This window comes from Pundamilia nyererei, unplaced genomic scaffold (assembly GCF_000239375.1).
Source record: "Pundamilia nyererei isolate P.nyererei 1_Seehausen unplaced genomic scaffold, PunNye1.0 scaffold00201, whole genome shotgun sequence".
Taxonomy (NCBI): domain Eukaryota; kingdom Metazoa; phylum Chordata; class Actinopteri; order Cichliformes; family Cichlidae; genus Pundamilia; species Pundamilia nyererei.
Window position 1 is genome coordinate 51,803 of NW_005187602.1, and position 19,978 is coordinate 71,780.

Below are 19,978 nucleotides of genomic sequence, written 5' to 3' on the forward strand. Positions count from 1 at the left end.
TGTGTTTTGTAAAACCTCTCCTCCTCCATCAGGTTGGAAGGGAAACACTAGTGCACAGCCATTTTCAGATCTCTCCAGAGATTTTCAATTGGGTTCAAGTCTGGGATCTGGCTGGGTCACTCAAAGACATTCACAGAATGGTCCCAAAGCCACTCCTTTGTTACGGTTGTGTGTTTAGGGTCATTTTCCTGTTGAAAGATGAACCTATGCCCCAGTCTGAGCTCTCAGGAGCAGGTTATCATCAAGGATGTCTCTGTACATTCCTGCATAAATTTCCCTTGACCCTGACAAGTCTCCCAGTTCTGGTTGGTGAAAAAAGACATACCCACAGCATGATGCTTCACTGTAGGGATGGTATTGGCCAGGTGACAATTGATGTCTGGTGCAGACATAATGCACGCCATTCAGGCCAAAGATTTCAATTCTTGTTTCATCAGACCAGATAATTTTGTTTCTCATGAACTGAGAACCCTTCAGCTGCCTTTTGGCCAGGCTGTTATGTGTCTTATGGCTTCTGTCTGGCCACACCATCATGGCCTGATTGGCAGAGTGCTGCAGGACAACCATTTTTATAGAGCAATGCTGGATCACTGTCAAAGTGACAATTCGGCTTTTGGTCACCTCCCTGACTAAGGCTCTTCTACTCTGATGGCTCAGATTGTTTGGATAGCCAGATCTAGGAAAAATCCTAGTGGCTCCCAACTTCTTGCATTTATGGTTGATGGAGGCCACTGGGCTCATGGAACTGTCAAAGCTGCAGACATTTTTCTGCATCCTTCCCCAGATCTGTGCTTTGCTAAAATTATTTTTAGAGCTCTACAGACATTTCCTTAAAAGTTATGGCTTACTTTGATGTGCTTTGCCATGCAATTGTGAACTAGAGGACCTTATATATAAGTCAGTGCTTATTCAAAACATGTCTAATCCACTGAACTACATGAATACATACATCCAGAACTGGACATACTGATCATCATGATATTCACTACAGTATATAAACAGCAGTACAGTTTACAAATGATCTGACAGCACGCTTGACACTGTCGACTACAATATTTTGTTAGAGAAAAGCTGTAGGTATCAAAGGTACTGCTCTGCAGTGATTTGAATCATGTCTCTCTATTAGACTTCTGCGTGTTCATGTAAGGCCACAAGGTCCTGTGCTGGGACCAGTTCTGCTTACATTATTCAAGCTTCACTGAGACAGAATCATTTGAAGGTATAGCATACATTTTCATTGTTATGCAGATAACACCCAGTTTTATCTATCCATGAAGCCAGATAACACATCCCAATTAGTTAAATTGCAGGAATGTCGTTATTGAAGTTATTGTACTCAGCTCTAAAAATGTAGAAATACAGTATCTAAACAGATGCTTACTCTAGGTGGCATTGCCTTGGACTCCAGTAACACTGTTAGGAATCTTTGAGTTGTTTTTGGACCAGGTTATGTCCTTCAGTGCACATATTAACTAAATATGTTCACTCAGAACATATTTATTAGGCTTTGGGGTTTTTTGGCCATTAACTCGGTTTCTTTTATTTTGTGGACGTGAGCTGGGTTAACAAACTGAAATATCAGCTAGAAACTGGAATTGATATTACAGCTAGTTTGAAAGTGAAGAATACTATAAGAACATTTTAAGTCATCAGTAACAGATCTTCCATTAATACTGTGTTAAATCTGCCACTATTAATGAGTGGTTGTTGAAGTCCACACTTCTGAAAAAAAATTGGTGTTACTGTCTACTGTCCTTGCAGATGTGGAGAGAGACGGAAACATGATGCTGTTTGCACATATTTAATAATCAGCTCTGCACAGGAACTGAAGAAGAGTACAGCCTGTTACTCTTACAGAATGAAACTCATAAAAAAGTAAAGTAATGACAGTGTTAGTGAATGAGCAGCCTTGTGACTTTTCTCTGTTTCTCATTTCAGTTGTTTCAGTGCCTCATCTTCAGCTGCATTTCTGCATGTCTGAGCTACTGCACTGACTTAATCACCATTCACTATCAGCGATTTCTTCAGTCAGGGAAAATTCATTCATGTACACAAATTAGCAAGCCAAAAGCAACTTTCCATAGCATCTCTATTCTAGCTTCAGTACCTGAACAGCGATATATGCAATTTTCTCTGTAAGTGCAGCTGCCAATCAAAATGATGTTGCGCATCAATTTAACAAATTAAAATCAAACTTATGATAAAGGAGACCCCTCAACATGATGAGAACAACTAATAATAATTGCTGAAACCATCTTTTGGAAAAATTTATCTCAGGAGAACTTTTACTTTGTCCCCGTTCCATCTTCTAACATTGAGGGTGTGGGGTTTTTGAACAATACTGCAGCCAGACACCAGGGGGCGATAGAGACACTTTTGTGGAGTTGTTGGGTTTTCCATATTTTCTACACCAGTGGTTCTCAAACTAGTGATGTGCGATACCACTGATTTCCTTTCCAATCCGATACCAAGTAAAATTCATGGTGGTATCGACAATACTGATCCGATACCAATACTTTGTACAAAAATGTATTTTATTTATTGTATCTTTTATTGTATCTCAAATGATAGCGTCATCATGATTACAGGACATCAGATTACTTGTTCTTATCACTTAATAATGCAGAATTCATCATATAGAAATAAAAAAAAAACTGAAGTCGTGCGCTATTTGGACTCCGCGAGAGATGTCTGTCTCCCTCTAGCAGCACCTGTCCCTGTCCACTCCTCTTCAGTTCGCCTCAACATACGCTCGTCGTAATCTGTGATATGATTTACTCTGAGGTGTTTGAGAAGGTTAGTGGTGTTGCCACAACACCTCACTGTCTTGACACATGTATCGCAAACTACGTCTCAGCTGTTTGTGGAGGTAAAACACGTCCACACATGACTCCATTTATGCTCAGCCATTGTTGTGAGTGCGCAAGCCAAGGGGCTGCGACACATTTATACAGCCGTATTTTGCACATGACTATGAAAGGCAGAAGAGAAAGTAGTTCCTTCCAACGTAGACAATCCGAATGATATAGTTTCTTTCCACTCTGTTCCTGTTAATGATAAACTACAAATTTACCCTAAATTACTAAAATATCGATATTTTAATGTGAGAATCGATTCTAGAACATAAATGACTGGTATCGGAGGAATCGATATTTCAGTATTGATCCGCACATCACTATCTCAAACCTTTCACAATGAGTACCACCTCATAAAATATGTGGATCTTGAAGTACCACCCTTATGACCAACATTAAAGTACAGTAGTAGAGGCCTATTTAACACCACATACAGTTTACATGTGGTGTCACTTATATGAATGTTATTTATTTTAACTGCCATAAACAGGATGTGACAAGTGATAATAATAACAGCTGTACTGCATTAAAACATTCACAGCAGGTAGATTATCCAGTCTCCAAGTGATGACGTATGAATCCTGCTTCCGGGTCCAAACTACTCTGCATTTATCAAGGCTGTTGTGTTTTTAACATGTTTTAATGCTTTATATTTTGTTCTATTTAATCTGAACAAGACCCTAAAAAAGGCAGTGATCACTGTCGGCCTCTGACGGTTTTTATTAACACTGTTTATTTTAAAGCCCAGTTTTTAAAACCTTACAATGTAACTACAGCCCAGCCCATGCAGCAGTATATTAATGACTAACCTCGTATCGTGATGAATTATCTCAGTTGTTCTCCTGACTGAAGTTTGGTCCGTTTACATCATCCCGACATGCGATTGCATTTGTCCCTAACCATCGGGAACTGTTATCGAGTGGAAAATAGTTAGTGTTCATGCTCCAGCTTCACTGTGCTAATGTGCTTATATTAAGCTAACCATAGCTGTGTAGCTAGCCACCATGCAGGACATCGTTTTATACCAGCTAGCCCAACTTCAGTAACCCTACAAACGTCACTGCTGTTTAGTTTCCATTTATGAAGTGATAACAGAGCTGTACGTTTTAATTTGTCAGAAATCCCTCAAGCAGAAAATGGTATATTATTTAATCATAAAAATTTTATTGGAGACTTCCCACGTACCACTAGAGGGAGCCCGTGTACCACAGTCTGAGAACCACTGTTCTACACGATCACATTGACATGGATATAGAATAGATCACAAATAACATGGCATGAGACAACTTGCTCACTAGTGAACAGCAAGAGCTTCTGCTGCCTTTTGCAATGGATACAGAAACTCTTCAGAATGACATTATATCTCTTTGGTCTGCTCAGCCACTTTGCCAACTTTTAAGGTCTTTATGGCAAGAACACTAGCCATCACAATTTTTCCACCCTTGTGCATAAAATGAAGGCTCCCTCTTTTTTGAACTTGAATTTGTGCTAAACACTTGTTGACATGACTAATGACACTATACAGGAACTGCTGAAACAGGAGTAAGAGTATGTGGTTCAATCCATTCAGTCACATTCACAAAGTGAGGATCAGTCTGAAGATAATGGACAAAGAATAGGAAGGAACCCTGACCCTAACCCAGTTATTAACAATTCAGATTACTACTGTAAGAAAATCCAAAACTGGTTATCTGTTACTGATGTTAAATAAATCTAATGATGTAATCTTTAATTTATGATGATGTACAATTGAGTTTTGTTAAATGTCTTACATTTCAAAGTAAGTTATGGCAAAACTATTAGCAAACTTTCATGAACCATTGAGAAGCTCCATAATCTGCTGTTTGTGGGAGGAGGTGGGGGTGTCAGTTCAATCCATTACAGTCAAATGGTTGTTGATATGAAGAAAATTAAAATAACAAAAAGCATAAAAGTGGATATTTCGCTGATTGATTTACAATTTGTAAGTAAAAATGGCTTTTCACATTTTTATTTAAAAGATACACACTGAAATGTTTTACAGTGAGACCAGACCCATGGCTTGGGTGACATCCTAAAAAATTCAACCTGCAGTTGACAGAGAGGGAAGACGGTAAGATTTTTAGATTAGATTCAATACAATTTACTCAACTTCTTGTTCACTGATGAGATAAAAGCTGAACTTTTTGAAAGATTTGACTGTGTTACATTGACATTAAATTATCACAGTATTTCATGAAAAGAATATCGTACCAACAGTGAAACATGGTTGTGGTAGTGTGAGGGTCTGGAGCTGCTTTGCTGCTTCAGGACCTGGATGACTTTCTGTAATTGATAAACTATGAACTCTAATCCATCAGTCCATCAGTTCATGTCCTGAAGCAAGACGTTAATCTAAAGCACACCAACTAGCCCACCTCTAAATGACTCAATAATACTAATAATAATAATAATAATAATAATTTTGGACAACAACAAGTCTTCCAATTCATGCTTGAAACCCCTCCACTGTGGCTGAATTAAGAAGAGTGGGCCCAAATTCCTTCTCAGTGATGTGAAAAATTAATTGGCAGTTATGACACTTGATGGCACCTCCTGCTTTAGATCCAGTTATCAACAGTATTATTCCCTTAATTTTTAAATCCGAAAATTTAGAACAGTGTTCTGGCAAAACATCTTATTAAACTTATTAATTTATTTAACTTCAGCCAGGATAAGTCACTAGAAGCTAAAGACTGCCACTTCTACGACTAAAGTCATTTGACTACTGTTGCTGACAGAACAATCTGGTGGAGAGTTTGATGTGGATGTAGCTTTAAGTACTCCACGTACTGATAAAGTAACAGTCAGGTGCCAGCCAGCGTTCAGTGGGAAAGCAGAGTAGAGCCATATTTGTTCTTGATGGTAATGTTATGTGGCCCTCTTAAAGCTTTGCAGAAGGTAAGGTTTTATTATCTGTGAATAAAAACAGAAACCAAGACAGACAATACCTGTAACCAGGTCATTGATTTATTTCTCTATCTAATGAGTCAAGATGAAAACTAGACAGAAGAATAGTAACAGATTGCAGGTCTATGGCATTGTCATAACAGCACTGAAGGGTGATCTTTGCTAAATACCTCCCTGAGACAATGCATCAGGGGCTGATAAAAGGGTAGGAGGCTTTGCAGCTGGTGAGTCCCACTGATTGCTGAAATTCAGACTGGAAACAAGTATTATTCTCCTAAAACTAGAGTTAACTAGAGTTAATAAAGTAAGTGTGCACTTGCTTTTCTAAAGACGATAATGGCTCTACACAATCAAAGACCCTTCGCCTAATCAGAGAAATGAACCAGTGGAGTGATATACACAGTGCCCTTGATAATGTTTGGGACAGAAAAACATGTTTTGAAGTTTTGTCTTTGTAAACCACCACAGTAGATGTAAATCAACATGATTGAAGTGCAGACTTTCAGCTTTAATTGAAAGGGTTTTACAAAATCTTTGCATGAACTAACATCCACTCACATCCTGGGCCATTTGACCTCAGTAAATTACATGATAGGATTGGGCAAGGTTTCACAATGGGTCCACCTAAAACCTTGGCTGACTGTGACCCACACCTGTTTTCACACATTGGCTTGTGCGATTAGGTAGAGGGTGAATAGGGAGTCCATGACCCTCTTGCGGACACTTCCATAGGGCTTAAAATCTGGGACTTTCCACCAATTGCACTTAGAACTGAAGAAGCTTCTCAGATGAGAGGTGAAACGTCTTCAAGAAAACTTAAAGAAGTCCAGACGCTTTTCTTTCCAAGCTCCTTAGACTACGATGACCTGGATGACTGAGAACCTTTACACACAACCCAGTGAGTTTTTTACGGGCAAATGCCCTGTATATGGGGTCAATGTCAGCTGAACCAGCTCAACCTAATGAAAAGTACATTTCAATAATGATTTCTATAATACTAGTTAACAGTAGTATTATGGACATACATTACCATATCAAGTCCGTGTTCCTGTGTTCTGTTACTTTGTGTTTTATTTTGATAGTCTGTCGTCTCATGTGCATTATGCTCAGATTGGCTTCCCTTGTCTCATTCTTTAGATTCAGTTTAGCTGAGTGTATTTTCCCCGCGTGTTTCCACTTCCCAAATTACCCTCCTATGCATATCATATATTATGTCAGTGTTTCTTTGTCAAGGCATCTGTTTTCCTTCCCCAGTGTTTCTCAGCCCTAGTGAGGTTTTTAGTTTCTGCAGCTTTCAGTTCCTAGTGTAGCCTTTATCGATCTGCGGGATCGATAAAGGGACAAAAAAAAGGGAAACAAAAAAAAGTAAATGGCCACAATTTAGACTTTAATTACGTTATATTTTATAAGTGGTTTAGCAGCAACAGTAATGTGACGCAAAAGCAATTTGACAAACTTAAATGTTATTAAATATATGTATTGTTTTACAGTCAATGGCCACCTAATGTCTAGAACCCATGGAAACCAAATCTCTCTTGAGATGCTTTGCTTGTGGGCCTCTGTCTTCAGTTTTATATTCAGTAACTGAAACGTATGCTCTGTTGGGTTCAAGTGACTAAATTGGCAATTGGAGAATATTCTCTTTTCTTTCCTTGTCGTAAATGCCCTTCATTTGTATTCATGATGGCATTTTTGATTGAAGACTTTTTCAGTGATATACCTGTCTCCTGAAAACTGTTCTTGGTTTTCCAACATGATGTGAAAGGTGTTCTCTTAATCAATGAAAGATTTGTAATGATCTACTTTATTTTTCAGGCCATTTTAGGCCAAAAACTCACATTTGCCTGAGAAGCAAAGGAGCAGCTGAAGGTTGCTTTCACCTTGGTTGTCTTTCAGGGATTATGTTGGTGAGCTGTTTAGTCTGTTGGCAATTCACTTTATTTCAATTTCTTGTCTCTTTGACTCACATTGAAAATTCCAGCCTGCTAATTCCAAGTTCAACAGTAAACGATTCCAGATATTTAATCAAAATGTTTGCAGTTAATGGACTATCTGTTAAAAATCACAGAATTAAACCTGGAAGTGTGCAGTTCAATCGCATGTTGATCTTTTTTTCAAATCCACTGTAGTGTAAACACAATGAAGCACACAAAAGAAATGACACAGAAAAAGTATTTAAAATCTATTTAATATTTCGTGCAAAAATTTCAAGACATCTCTTGTGTAGATAAACTCGTAACAAGCATTTCTCATGTGTGATTTTGGCACTTTTTTCCACACAAAACAATAAGTCTTCCAATCCTGAAAGTTCTGTGGGCTCCTTCTATGAACTCCAATTCTTAGCTTTGATCCTTTGCATAGATTTTCAACTGGATTCAGGTCAGATGATTGGCTGGGCCATTCTAGCAGCTTTCTTTCCCCTTTCCCTGAGACCAATGGAGAGTTTCCTTGTGTGTTTGGGATCATTATCTTGCTGGAACGTCCACACTCGTTTCATTTTAATCATCCTGGAAGATGGCAGCAGATTTCTAATCAAGAATGTCTCCCTACATTTTTCCTTTCATCCTTCATTCAATTGTACGAAGCAAACCAGTGCTGTATGTTGAAAAATGACCCCATGATTTTCCCACCTCCAAACGTCACTGTTGGTATGGTGTTTTTGGGGTGATGTGCAGTGCCTTTTGACCTTTGAGCTACAAACATGGCGCATTTTATGGCATCCAAACAGTTCAATTTTGGTCTCATCTGACCAGACTATATTCTTCCAGTATTTCACAGGCTTGTCTAAATGTTGTTCGGTTGTTCGCAGCATCCTTTTTCTTCAGCTGTGGAGTCTTGCATGGTGAGTGTATATACAGGTCATGGTGGTTGAGTGCATTACTTATTTTTTTTCCTCTGAAACAATTGTGCCTGCTGCATCCAGGTCTTGCTGTAGCTCTTGGACAAGTTTTCTGAAAAGTCTTTTCACTCCTCTGTCTGACATCCTGTGGTGAACACCTGGCTGTGGCCGGTTTATGTTGAAATGATCTTTCCACTTCTGGATTTTGGCCCCAACAGTTTCTCACTGGAACCTTCAGTAGTTCAGAAATTGTTCTGTAACCAATGCAATCAATACGGTTTTAAAGACCTTAAGAGTATTCCTCTACTTGTATTCCTTTGTAATATTTCTTTTATCCTTAATTGAACTCTATTTTTCTGTAATTCAGATTTATGTATTTCCCTTTCCTGTCTATATTTCCCACATTCTAACATGTTCAAACCTTTCCTCTTGTCCACAAAATTCACAATTCCCTGTTGTGTGACACCTTGGTAATAGGTGGCAGGATTGCTTTTTAATTACTGATAGATTTCAGCTGGTGTCATGGCTTTTCATGCCTTTTTGCACCTTTGTTTCATCATGTGTTCAATACCTTTTCTCTGTGTCATTTCTCATTATTACACATTTGAATTTACGAAATTTATGGATTAATTTTATATCATTTGGAGCAATGCTTATTTATCTGCTGTGTGTGTGGATTTGGTTTGTCAAGATGTGATATATGCACTTCAGAAAGATGCAGAGAAGGACCGAGTGACATTCTGAATGGCATCTTAAATATTCTGGATTTTCTTGTAACCTGGAGAATGATGCACTTACTAGATGACTGACCCAAAAATATGCAAGTGTGCGGTTTGTGATGACACTGACAGATAAATATTTTTTAAAAGGCTTAAAGTTTGTGTAAGTTTATTTTCCTGATTTTCAAGCAGGTTCAGTAGTCAGATTTGGGGTTCAGATTGGGACCCACAGTGTGGAGACTGAAATCAGCCAATACCTCAGTTCAGCAAGTGTCATTGTTTGCATCTGTGTAAGTCGCTGTAACTAACTGAACTTGAGCAGTGACCTTTTAGACAGTCACTGCCCTGCCAGAGACCCTGATGGTTTGCAGTTTTTTTGTGTGATTTATTTTACATAAAGAAAAATGTCCATGTTTCCACCCAATTTTATCCGCTTATCAACTTCAGGGGTGCTATAGCTTATTCCAGCTGTCACAGGGTGAAAGGAAGGTTTCGTCAGTCGGAATCCAAACAGTTTTCCTCCAAGTCTAAATTGTTCAGGCAAAATATTTAGGCTAATGTTTACAGTATTTCAGTGCTTCAGCATTTAACAGAGTATAGAAGCATTCACACCAGCAGCATTTAATATATATATATTTGAAATAGTTAAAATTGTAAGATGAAATATTTTACTTAATATTGAATCATTTGGGTCTACATGTCTACTTCTGAGGAATGCAGTCATCTTGTTAAACAATGTAAGAACTGCAAAAAACACAGCACTACGTGAAAAGTGGATTTTCTTGTTTGTTGGTTTGTTTTGATTGCTAAAAGTGAACAAAGTTACACACTAATGAGATTAGAAATAGTTCAGACTATTCAAAGGGCATTCTCACTTTTCTAGTTTATCTGGAATACATAGATGCATTTCTGCTTCCAGTCAGTTATTACTGAAGTAATATAGTATATATTAAGAAAAAATGATCCAAAATGTTAATGTACTTATGTCCTTTCCTGCTTTTTTTTGTCTGTTTCTCCTTCACAGAGGCAAATGTTTGTTCTGCGGTATCTAAAGGATACATCTCTGGCTTCTTGTGGCTTTATGAGGACTGGCATAGCAAAGATAACCAAGATGTTGCCATAGCAATCCGTCATGCACTCCTGTGCTGCCTCCTTAAGGCCACTGACAGCACTGCAGGCAGGCAGGCTTTTCTATCCCAGGGAGGTATCAGACTCCTATATCAAACTGCACAGGTGAGTTCAAATTGTTTCTAGGTGAAGTTAATCTGACTTCATGAGGTAGAAACCAAATGCCTGTGTGCCAGTATAGTCCTTTTTCCATTAGTACCTACTTAAATCGACTCGACTCGGCTGTATTTGATCAACCTAATCTAAATGCATTTATCATGCTAAATTGCAAAGATTTTAAAGTTTTTGTTGAAGGGTGTGTCCATGGTGCCAAAGTGAATATCGATGATGTTTAGCATCAGGAGATACAACTTTATTGGCAATAAACACAACACTTTGATTGGATCAATATGTGATCCTCATATTTAATTTGTATGTTGACTAAGTTTTTTAACCCTTGGCTGTAAAAGGGTATTGTTGACACCCTGCTAGGTAGGCAGGCAGGTGGATAATGTGGACACCCAAGTTTGTGAAAGCATTAATGGATTTCTTTTTAAATTTAGTTTCATATTGATACCATAGGTGTAGCTACTAAAAATCACGGACTAGTTTGAATCTCTGTGTCCTAGACATCAAGGTCAGGGGTCAGAGGTCACCTTTCCGAAAAAAGATTTTCTGAAAATCTTGCATCTGAGGGGTACCCCTGGCCACTGCCAGTAATTTTATATTTATTTTTTAGTCTCAAAGCCTGAAATAGCACTGAGACTGCAGCTGATGTTAACTTGGTGATTTAGGAAATGTATCATTTTAATGTATAATCAAGTATTTATACATGATTCTGGTGAGTCTGTTTTACGCTGCTGGAAACACAGAACATCCACTAAGATTACCTGTTCAGCCAGTCACATCAATTTTACTTTGGTCTGTGGCAAATTGCAGTAATTTCCTGTTCTTCTTTACCAGGCTGTGGGACAGTAAATTTTAATGCTGAAATGTATCCAGTTTAAAGTTTTAGAGGTCTAGTCTGCAGCTATATCAGAACAGCAGGGCTGAACGTGCATTCAGCCAAGTCAATGACTACAATTAAAATGTTTTTTTTTACCACTCAGTGTGCTAAATCAACAGATTAACAATTTCCTGCTGTAATACTAATACCTAATACTGTCCTTTTAAAAACCGGGTTGCATTTTACTGCTACTTGTCTTATGTTCTCTACAGTTATTATTTGATTTGCCACTTTGTATTTATTTTTTTTGTACTATCTACCATGACATTTATTTAAGCTCTTTTGCTATACAATGGCAGCAATGATTCACTAATGCCCTGAGGAATTTGCAAGCTTGCTCATTTACAAGGAAATGAATATGCTCAAATTTTATAGTACTTTCATTTTAATAGAGATAAAGGAGAATATCAACCAGAAAATCCAAAGAAAAATGGAGAAAAGAAAACCACATAAAAATGATAAACTGTAATATACAAAAGACAAAATGAATGAAAGACAAATGTGAGTTTGGGAGGGTAGGTTTCGGCATTCTGTTGGTACAATATAGCTCATTCATTAACATTAAACTAATCTGTTAGCTCACATTTTTCTGGAGTTTTCATGTTGTTTCAATTTTCTTGTTTGTTTCTGTGCAGACATGTTTATTAAGCAAAAATCTGGAGTGTTTGGTGGAGCCATCCGTGCAGCTGATGAGGAAGTGTCTTCCTAGAATTCCTCTACCAGTCACATCAGATCAGTCTGCATATAGCTTTCTCCTGCCTGGTACACCTGCTTTCACGGATGTTAGTGAGACACCAGGTAAAGTCCCAGGATTCATAGACCTCCAAAAACTGTTTAGACCTCAGGAGCCCCAAACAGACTAATTAAATCTTTAGTTAATCTTATGTAGTCTGAGACTGGCCATTTTTATTCCATTAAGGGTTAATGGGGTATTTTCGTCACCCCACTGAGTGAGCAGGCAGCGTGGACACCCACGTTTGTAGATTTAATAACTTGAGAATGAGGCAACGTAGCACTTTGATATTTATACCATAGGTGTATCTACTGAAAATGAACAAGACTGAATCCCGGTGACCTTGACCTCAAGGCCAACGTTTAATAAAATTAAATGTAATTAGGAAATGATGAGACATAAGAGGGTTTTCGGAATTCTGTTCCATAATCAGTTTCAGATCAAATTGTGCACATCCAACCTCGCTGCACATGGAGATTACTTCTGATTGGATCAATTAGAAGCTCACTCCACCTCTTTACACAACTTGATGTGTTCTGATTGGATCTTGTCTCTTCAGAACATTTTAATCTAATTTTTATTCATCAAAGTGTCAATACATTTCAACATAGTTTTTGTCCTTTGCATTTGTTTAAGTTTAAACCTAATTGAAGTTTAAGTATAATGAAATGTGCTATATAAATTAAATGTCCATTATGATTGTAATTTTACTTTGGAGTCAACAGTCACTCTAACTTATCGGTTTTCTGTTGTGTATATATGTGTTGTAGATGAAAGCAGTGATGAGAGCGATGCTGAAGAAGCTGAAGATAACCATGAGGCCAACAACAGAGACTATGTGAGTCTATGCAGATGGAGTGCTTAGGATTGTCACCTCACTGCAAGAAAGTTTATGGTTTGAAATCTGGTTTTTGGCCTGTGCATACCTTCTGGGTACTGCAGCTACCTTCCACAGGTAGGTAGCTGCAGTACGGTGGATTTGATATATGCTGCTGTGAGTATATATTGAAGACTCATGAGTCATTATGCATTTGTGTGCATCTTTGTTCAGGATGATGACTTGGAGACTGACCTAAACAAACTTCGTCTTCCTCCTGACCCTGACAGACCTAAAGAGCTGCTTACACAGTACAGCTGCTTTTGTCCTGAGCTGTCACATGATTTCCAGGTATGCACCTCTCTCTCGCTCTCTGTCTTGTGTGTGTGTGTGTGTGCATTTGTTTGTTAGATGGATAAATTGTTAAGTTCCGCAAATGTGTTGTTTCTTTGGACTTCAATCATCCGATTCAATAAAGAACACTAAACAAAGTAGTAGAATAAACTGTTTGGCATTGGCAACAACGATTCAGCAAGTTTCTCAAGCACCATTTAAGGTGAAATAAACAGACTTTCCACCAGTATAATATTCATTGCCAAGAAACATTGTTACAAAGAAATAACTGACCAAAGACAAACTTCCTTTTTGTGCTAAGTTTATTTTTTTAAAGGCAAAAGATGTTGGCTTCATGTTTAATTCAATAAAAGTAATAAGTGTGTTGTATTTTTTTTTGTCTCAAGACACTGCCGACATTTTTCTGTATGAAGCCAAACCCTTTGTCTAGATTAACTTTAAACACAACCATAAAACTGAAATGTTACTAAGTAATTAAGTAGAAAGTAAGAAAATGGTACAGATCGATGAAAAAGATTTGATATTTTCTTAACCACTTGTCCAGTTCAGGAATGCAGGGATCCTGTGCCAGCTGTCTACAGATCACCAGTCCATTACAGGGCTGTGTTATGACCTGGTTCATAAACCACAACATAAAATGGAGACTGAAACCACAACTTTATTTAAGCTGAAAAATGACAGCAAAAAGGAATCAGTTAGGAGAGCATAACAAGGTCCACCCTTTGTCAAGTACAGACAATTAGCAATTAAACCCAGTCAATTGGCAGTGCCACTTTAAAGGCAGGTAGTGCTTGCAGAGGGGTGTAACACCTCCCCCAGGAACTCAAAATGAATTTAGAGAAATCCCCCTGGAGTCTTTTCTAGTTGTTGACCTAAAAGACAAAATGGGGAAAGATGGAAAACAAGTGTGGCTCACAGCAGCCACAAACCAAGTTACTCCAATCAGTGGACACCTACAGCCAAGACACAGAGGCAGAATATCGTTCCTGCCTAAGACCAATTTAAAGTCACCAATGAACCTTCTATGCATGCCTTTTGGATTGTGATTTGAACCTGGCATACTGGAGAGATCACACAGTAAGAATATGCCAAGTCCACACAGCAATGCTTCAGGTAGCTGGCAGATTGAGACCTAGAATCTTCTTGCTGTGAGGCAACAGGGCTGACCTCTACACAACAGCTTCAAGTTGTATTTAAATTTGTAGTTAATTTCAGACATTTCTATGATATAGTGAAGAACAAACAAAACACGTGTTCGTATTGGTCATGACTGTACTGTACCGCCTGAAATGGAATATGTTGTCACCTAATTAAGATTTTTCCATCTTGTAATGATACACTAAAGAGCCAACAGTAAAATCACTTATGAACTGATAACCTTTATCATCTTGTTACAATGCAGGGATGCACCTGCATTGAAAAACAAAATCAGACAAAATGTTAAAGTGACGCTGAGGTTAGCACTGTCACTTCACAGCAGGAAGAGTTCTGATTCAAGTCTTTGAGATATCACGGCCTTTCTATATGGCATTTCCTGCACTTGTGCCTGTGTGAATTTCCTCACTTCGTGTTCCTCCCACTGTCCAAAGACTGCTCATGGATGTGAGGTAGATAGTGTGCTTAAATTATATAAAATAAAGCACTGTGTGCTTATGTGTGGCTTGTAGTCTGAAAGACTTTGAGTGGCCAGTTAGACTAGAAAAACACAATATAAATGCTGTTACTGGCAGCTGATGTCACCGTGACGTCACCACACAATGATTTTGTAGAGTGACAACAATATTGTCTGTAATATTTAACCTCTACATGTATTTTCAGGTTTTAGAGTCAGTTTATCTGTATATATATGTATAGTATGATCTATGTGGACCGGAAGCAAACAACGTGATGTCTAGAAATGTCATCTCATCACCCTCAGTGTGGAAGAAGGAGGCTAATAGGTAGACTCTTGTTTAACATGGCATACTTATTACGCTGGCAATCACGATTTCAACATAATTTTTTTCACTTTTGCACACATCATCCACATAATTTTCTATATAATCAAAACTTTGTAATGCCACATAGCCAGGTAACAGTTTGTTCAAAAGGCTCTCTATTATGTATTTGCTAGTTCCACACTCACCTCACCTTGGAAATAAATGATGCAGCATTGACTCTATAACTGAACATAGCTCATGTTTCAAAAGACCAAGTGGCCTCCAAGGTTTGTACATAGGCTACTGACTGGGTTAGCTCACAACTGCCCACATGTTTACACAAAGCCTCTTCAGAAAAAATCAAGCATCTTTTGTGAGGTCTTGCAAGGTACAGTTGGTGTTTTTCCAGAGTAAGACGTGACTATATCTGTGTTTTTCAGGATCTGGATCTGAGTTCAGAGACAGGGGATAGTTCAACAGCATCATCATCATCAGATGATGAGGTAGTGCTGCTTAACAAGGACAGGACAAAGACTACTGCAAGTCGAGATTCCTCTACCTCTGATGGTTCTTACTCAGAGATGGAAATATCCAGTAGAGACATGCCAGGTCAGAGCCAGCTTAAACACACAGCAACACTGGTCCAAAAGTAGGGTCTCTACTTTACGAAAAGTTGCATTGAGATTTCTGTTGTGTTTTTGTGCTACGTAAAAAAATTGAATTGAACTGAAAAATTATGATCAATTACAAAAAGATAGCTCTGGATAATGACATCAGCCTATAGAGAAAGTGATGCATATTTCCAGCTTATGCTTATCCCTCTCACAAACAGAAGCAGAATGAGTAGCACTCTTTACCATCTACTTTTAAGAGCAAAATCATTAATATATTTGAATGTTTATAACAATGTTTTTAAACACAGCTTTATAACGGCTAAAAATGTTAACCTTTATTTAACCAGGAAAAAACTCTTGAGATTAAAAATCTCTTTTACAAGAGTGTCCTGGCCAAGGACAGCATACCATAAGTTATATAAATTTATAGCACCTAAACATGCAAAGTTACCAGTTAAGTACAGTCAAAGAGTAAAAAACACAGCAAAGAAACCTTCTAATGAGGTTTTAACAACCTCATCAGAAATATTAAAGCATTCATTCTTTATTATTGTTAGTTGTTGACAGATTTTTAAAATCAGTTTTTAATGATTAAATTATTCACTTTAATTAAAAGTTTAAAAGTTGACATTTATGAAATACTGAGCCAATTCTAAAACTAAAACAGACTAAAAATGTCTGCTTGAGTACCTCACAGCTAGTGAATTGAGTTAGTAACCTGATTACTGTTGATTACTGACCATGCCTTAAACTAATAAATTATAAGTTTACAATTCTGCCAGCTACTAATTGCTGGTCAAATATCTGCAAAATAACACATTATTGTCTTTTTCACTCAATCGTGAATCTATTTTGTTTCTTTTGCAAGAAATATTGCACATTTCTTTTCATTCTCATTAATTCCACTGATTTTTATTTGCTCTGCTAAGTAAACAATACTCGGGACCTCTTCTAAGAATTACAAGTTAATTTCACAAAAATTCTTTCACATCACTGCATTAGCTCCTTCATTTGTTTTGTGGGAATTTAAAAACTCAATGGATTATTTTCCCTTTCTCACTCTTCAGCTGCTGCCCATTTAGAAGCGTGTGATTTCCACAGTCACAGCAGCATCCTGGGCACAAGCCCTGGGTTCAGGACCATGGTTAGAGGGGCAATGTAAGCTCAAAGTCTTCATGCTAACTGCATGTACTGCATGGACTAAGGTTCTGTCGAGCTGTAAATTATCCTGACAATGCAAAACAAACTGTCAAAAACTTAAATCTACTGCTTGTTAAACTGACAAGCAGCATGAGGAGATTTCAAGGCCAGAACTGTGGCATTTATTTACATGATGCAGAAATCCAACTTGCCTGATTCATCCATTCACACCTTCATTTTGTCTACAGAAGTGCTTTCTATTTAACATTCACATACTCGAATGGAATTGCAACTTGAGCAGCTTGGTTAGTATCTTGCGCGAGGATATTTGGGGTGTAGACTGGAGCAGACAGGGACCAACCTTCCAATTAGTAGAGGACATGGTCTACATTGTTATTCTTCTTCCAGCAGTACTATCACCCTAGTCCCGTCAGCCTAACTTTTATTTGGTTTTGTTTTGTTTGGTTTCTGGTGTTCGGCGACTAACTCCGTGTGCATCACTGAAAGAATTTAAATCTTTCTGACTTTGCTGTTGCTTTTGAATTCTCATTATAGGAGTCTGACCTCATTCCTTTTTAATTCTAGGGGAGAAGCCTCCCCATGTCAGAGAGAAGATGAGCAAGATAATGAAGAAGATGGAACAGAAGAATTTTATCATCATACAATAATAGACAGGTTACTGGAGCGGCACGGAGCCGGTATTCCCCACCATGATCCCAAGCTATATTGTGCTGTAGCTTCCAAAACCAAATCCATTCCAGATTTTAGCATCCTGGCCTTTCCTGATTTCTGGGGTCATCTTCCACCACCAGGACATCAACCCATGGCCCCACGCAAACCCAACATACAGAGGTATTAGATACATGCAATAATAATGTAGTTCATGTAACAGGTACGTAGAAAGTTAGACCTCTAAGCATTTTTATAGTGAAAAGAATGGAGAGCATTCACTCCAGATGGCCACATGTTTACCACTAACCGTATTCCTAATATGGTAAGAAAAGCAACAGAGGCGATGACAGGGTTTTAGTACTGGACAATAGCAAACTATTAGCATGTAATATAATGAAACCTGGTGTAATGATGTGAAACACCTATGTCCAATCACAGCAAGAGGTGGCAGCAGGGGAAATGTTTAAACCTCCTGGATTGCTTTTGTATTTGATCAGCTTTATCCATTATACCATCACAGCTGGTGACACTAACAGACTGAATAAATTGACCAAAAACTTTTGTGAGCAGAAAAGAACAGATGACTGACTGATGTTACAGCCTAAAGAGGAAGTATAGCGATCACAGCAGGAGGTATATAAGTATTTGAGCAATAAGTATTTAATAATGACTCAGATATTTACTGCTGCTGTAAATATAAAGGATAGGTTTTTTAAACATATTTCAAGGACTGTGATTCGAATATTCGACGCTTGACTATGCTTGTGTGTTTATCAGACAGAAAGTGTTTGAAGATATTCAGCGTTTTCTGAAAACTGATGACATCATTAACCATGTTGTCTTTGACCTCGAAGATAGCAAGTAAGTTACCCTCCCCTCACCCCTGCTCCCCATCTCCATTCTTTCTTTAATTGGTTGTTTTCCCGGGACAGACTTGGACTTGACGATTTGAGCTTGAAAGATTAAAACCTTAAACCTGAAACCAACATGTAGACTTGTGTTTCTGAGCTGATTAAAAGCTGTTGTGGTCCTCACAGCACAGCCTCTGCAAAACCTATGATTTTATTGAATATGAAGGTTTTTTCGAACCATAAACATCCTCAGCAGTAATACTGATCAATGTAATGCTGATGGGGAGCATTTTTCAGGAAAATAAATACTTCTATTTTTGATACTTGTAAATGTTAAATTTGACAGTAATACAGTTTTATGTGTTGTTTTATAGTATTTGTTGCTTTTGTTCCAAAAGAATTCCTTCACCACTCATAAGAGAGTGTGAGTGATGTTTGAATCTAGTACAATTTGTCTTGGGAAAGACTAAAAGAAACTTTATTTTTATCTATGCATCAAGCCATTTTCTTCTGCTTATTCAATTCAGGGTCAGGGGAAGGAGGAAGGCGGGGTACAAGCTTGGACAGCTTACCAGTCTGTGGCGGGTCTAGAAAAGGCAACCATTCATTTTAACTTAATTACATTTTTTTGGAGGGGTTGCACCCAATGTTCCCACTAAGCTGCGCGTGTGCGCAGTTGCACACTGCTGGCACGGTCTCTGCGCACAGAAAATCTGCGTTGCGCACAAAAAAAATCTAACCTGAATTGAAATTAAAATTAATACTTTAACAATTCTGTTTGGCAGTGTTAGTCAGTAAGTGTCTGGCTGCTCCCGTATAGGATTAGAACGATGCCCAGTGTTGGGAAGGTTATTTTTAAAATGTATTCCACTACAGATTACAGAATACATTTTATTCTGTTACGTTACTCAATGAGAGTGACGTATTCTGAATACTTTGGATTGCTTAATATATTATCATGCTTTTTACAACTACATGAATGTCCTATTGCTGTGTGATTTATTACTATTACGGCTCCAAACCGTAGTAAAGGGACCTCTGGCTAATACGGTGGGTTCCGTGTTGGGCTCGTAGCCGAAAAATATAACTGCCATACACATAACGGGTATGGCAGTCCATTCTCCCTGCAGCACGGACTACACTGCCCATGAGGCTACATTCTTTAGTGCTATGCATTCTGCCTGTTAGCTTAGCACAACAACAACAACAAAAAGGCGCTCTCTCACCCAGGAAACACACAGTCGCAGAGAGAGCGTCACCCTGTAACCATGGCAACCGTAACGCTGCTGCATGGAACAACAGAACAAACAAAACCCAAACAGTCCTGACCCGCGACAATATGAAACAGGGAAGTACCGCCGTGTAATCCATTTATTTCAACAAAGTAACTGTATTCTAAATACCACCTTTTTAAACGGTAACTG

The 19,978-nt window shown here is 38.2% G+C and overlaps 1 protein-coding gene across 1 annotated transcript in view; it reads left to right on the forward strand.

The window, feature by feature from the left end:
* The first annotated feature begins 12,146 nt into the window (after positions 1 to 12,146).
* The window catches only part of LOC102202060 (cytosolic carboxypeptidase 4-like), a 26,224-nt gene continuing 18,392 nt past the window's right edge, over positions 12,147 to 19,978 (forward strand). The window contains exons 1-7 of the mRNA XM_005747650.1: positions 12,147 to 12,252; positions 12,958 to 13,025; positions 13,239 to 13,355; positions 15,718 to 15,886; positions 16,959 to 17,049; positions 17,617 to 17,883; positions 18,481 to 18,564. Of these exons, the coding sequence (XP_005747707.1) occupies positions 15,859 to 15,886; positions 16,959 to 17,049; positions 17,617 to 17,883; positions 18,481 to 18,564 (470 nt within the window). The 5' untranslated portion in view covers positions 12,147 to 12,252; positions 12,958 to 13,025; positions 13,239 to 13,355; positions 15,718 to 15,858. The remainder of the gene's footprint in view (positions 12,253 to 12,957; positions 13,026 to 13,238; positions 13,356 to 15,717; positions 15,887 to 16,958; positions 17,050 to 17,616; positions 17,884 to 18,480; positions 18,565 to 19,978) is intronic.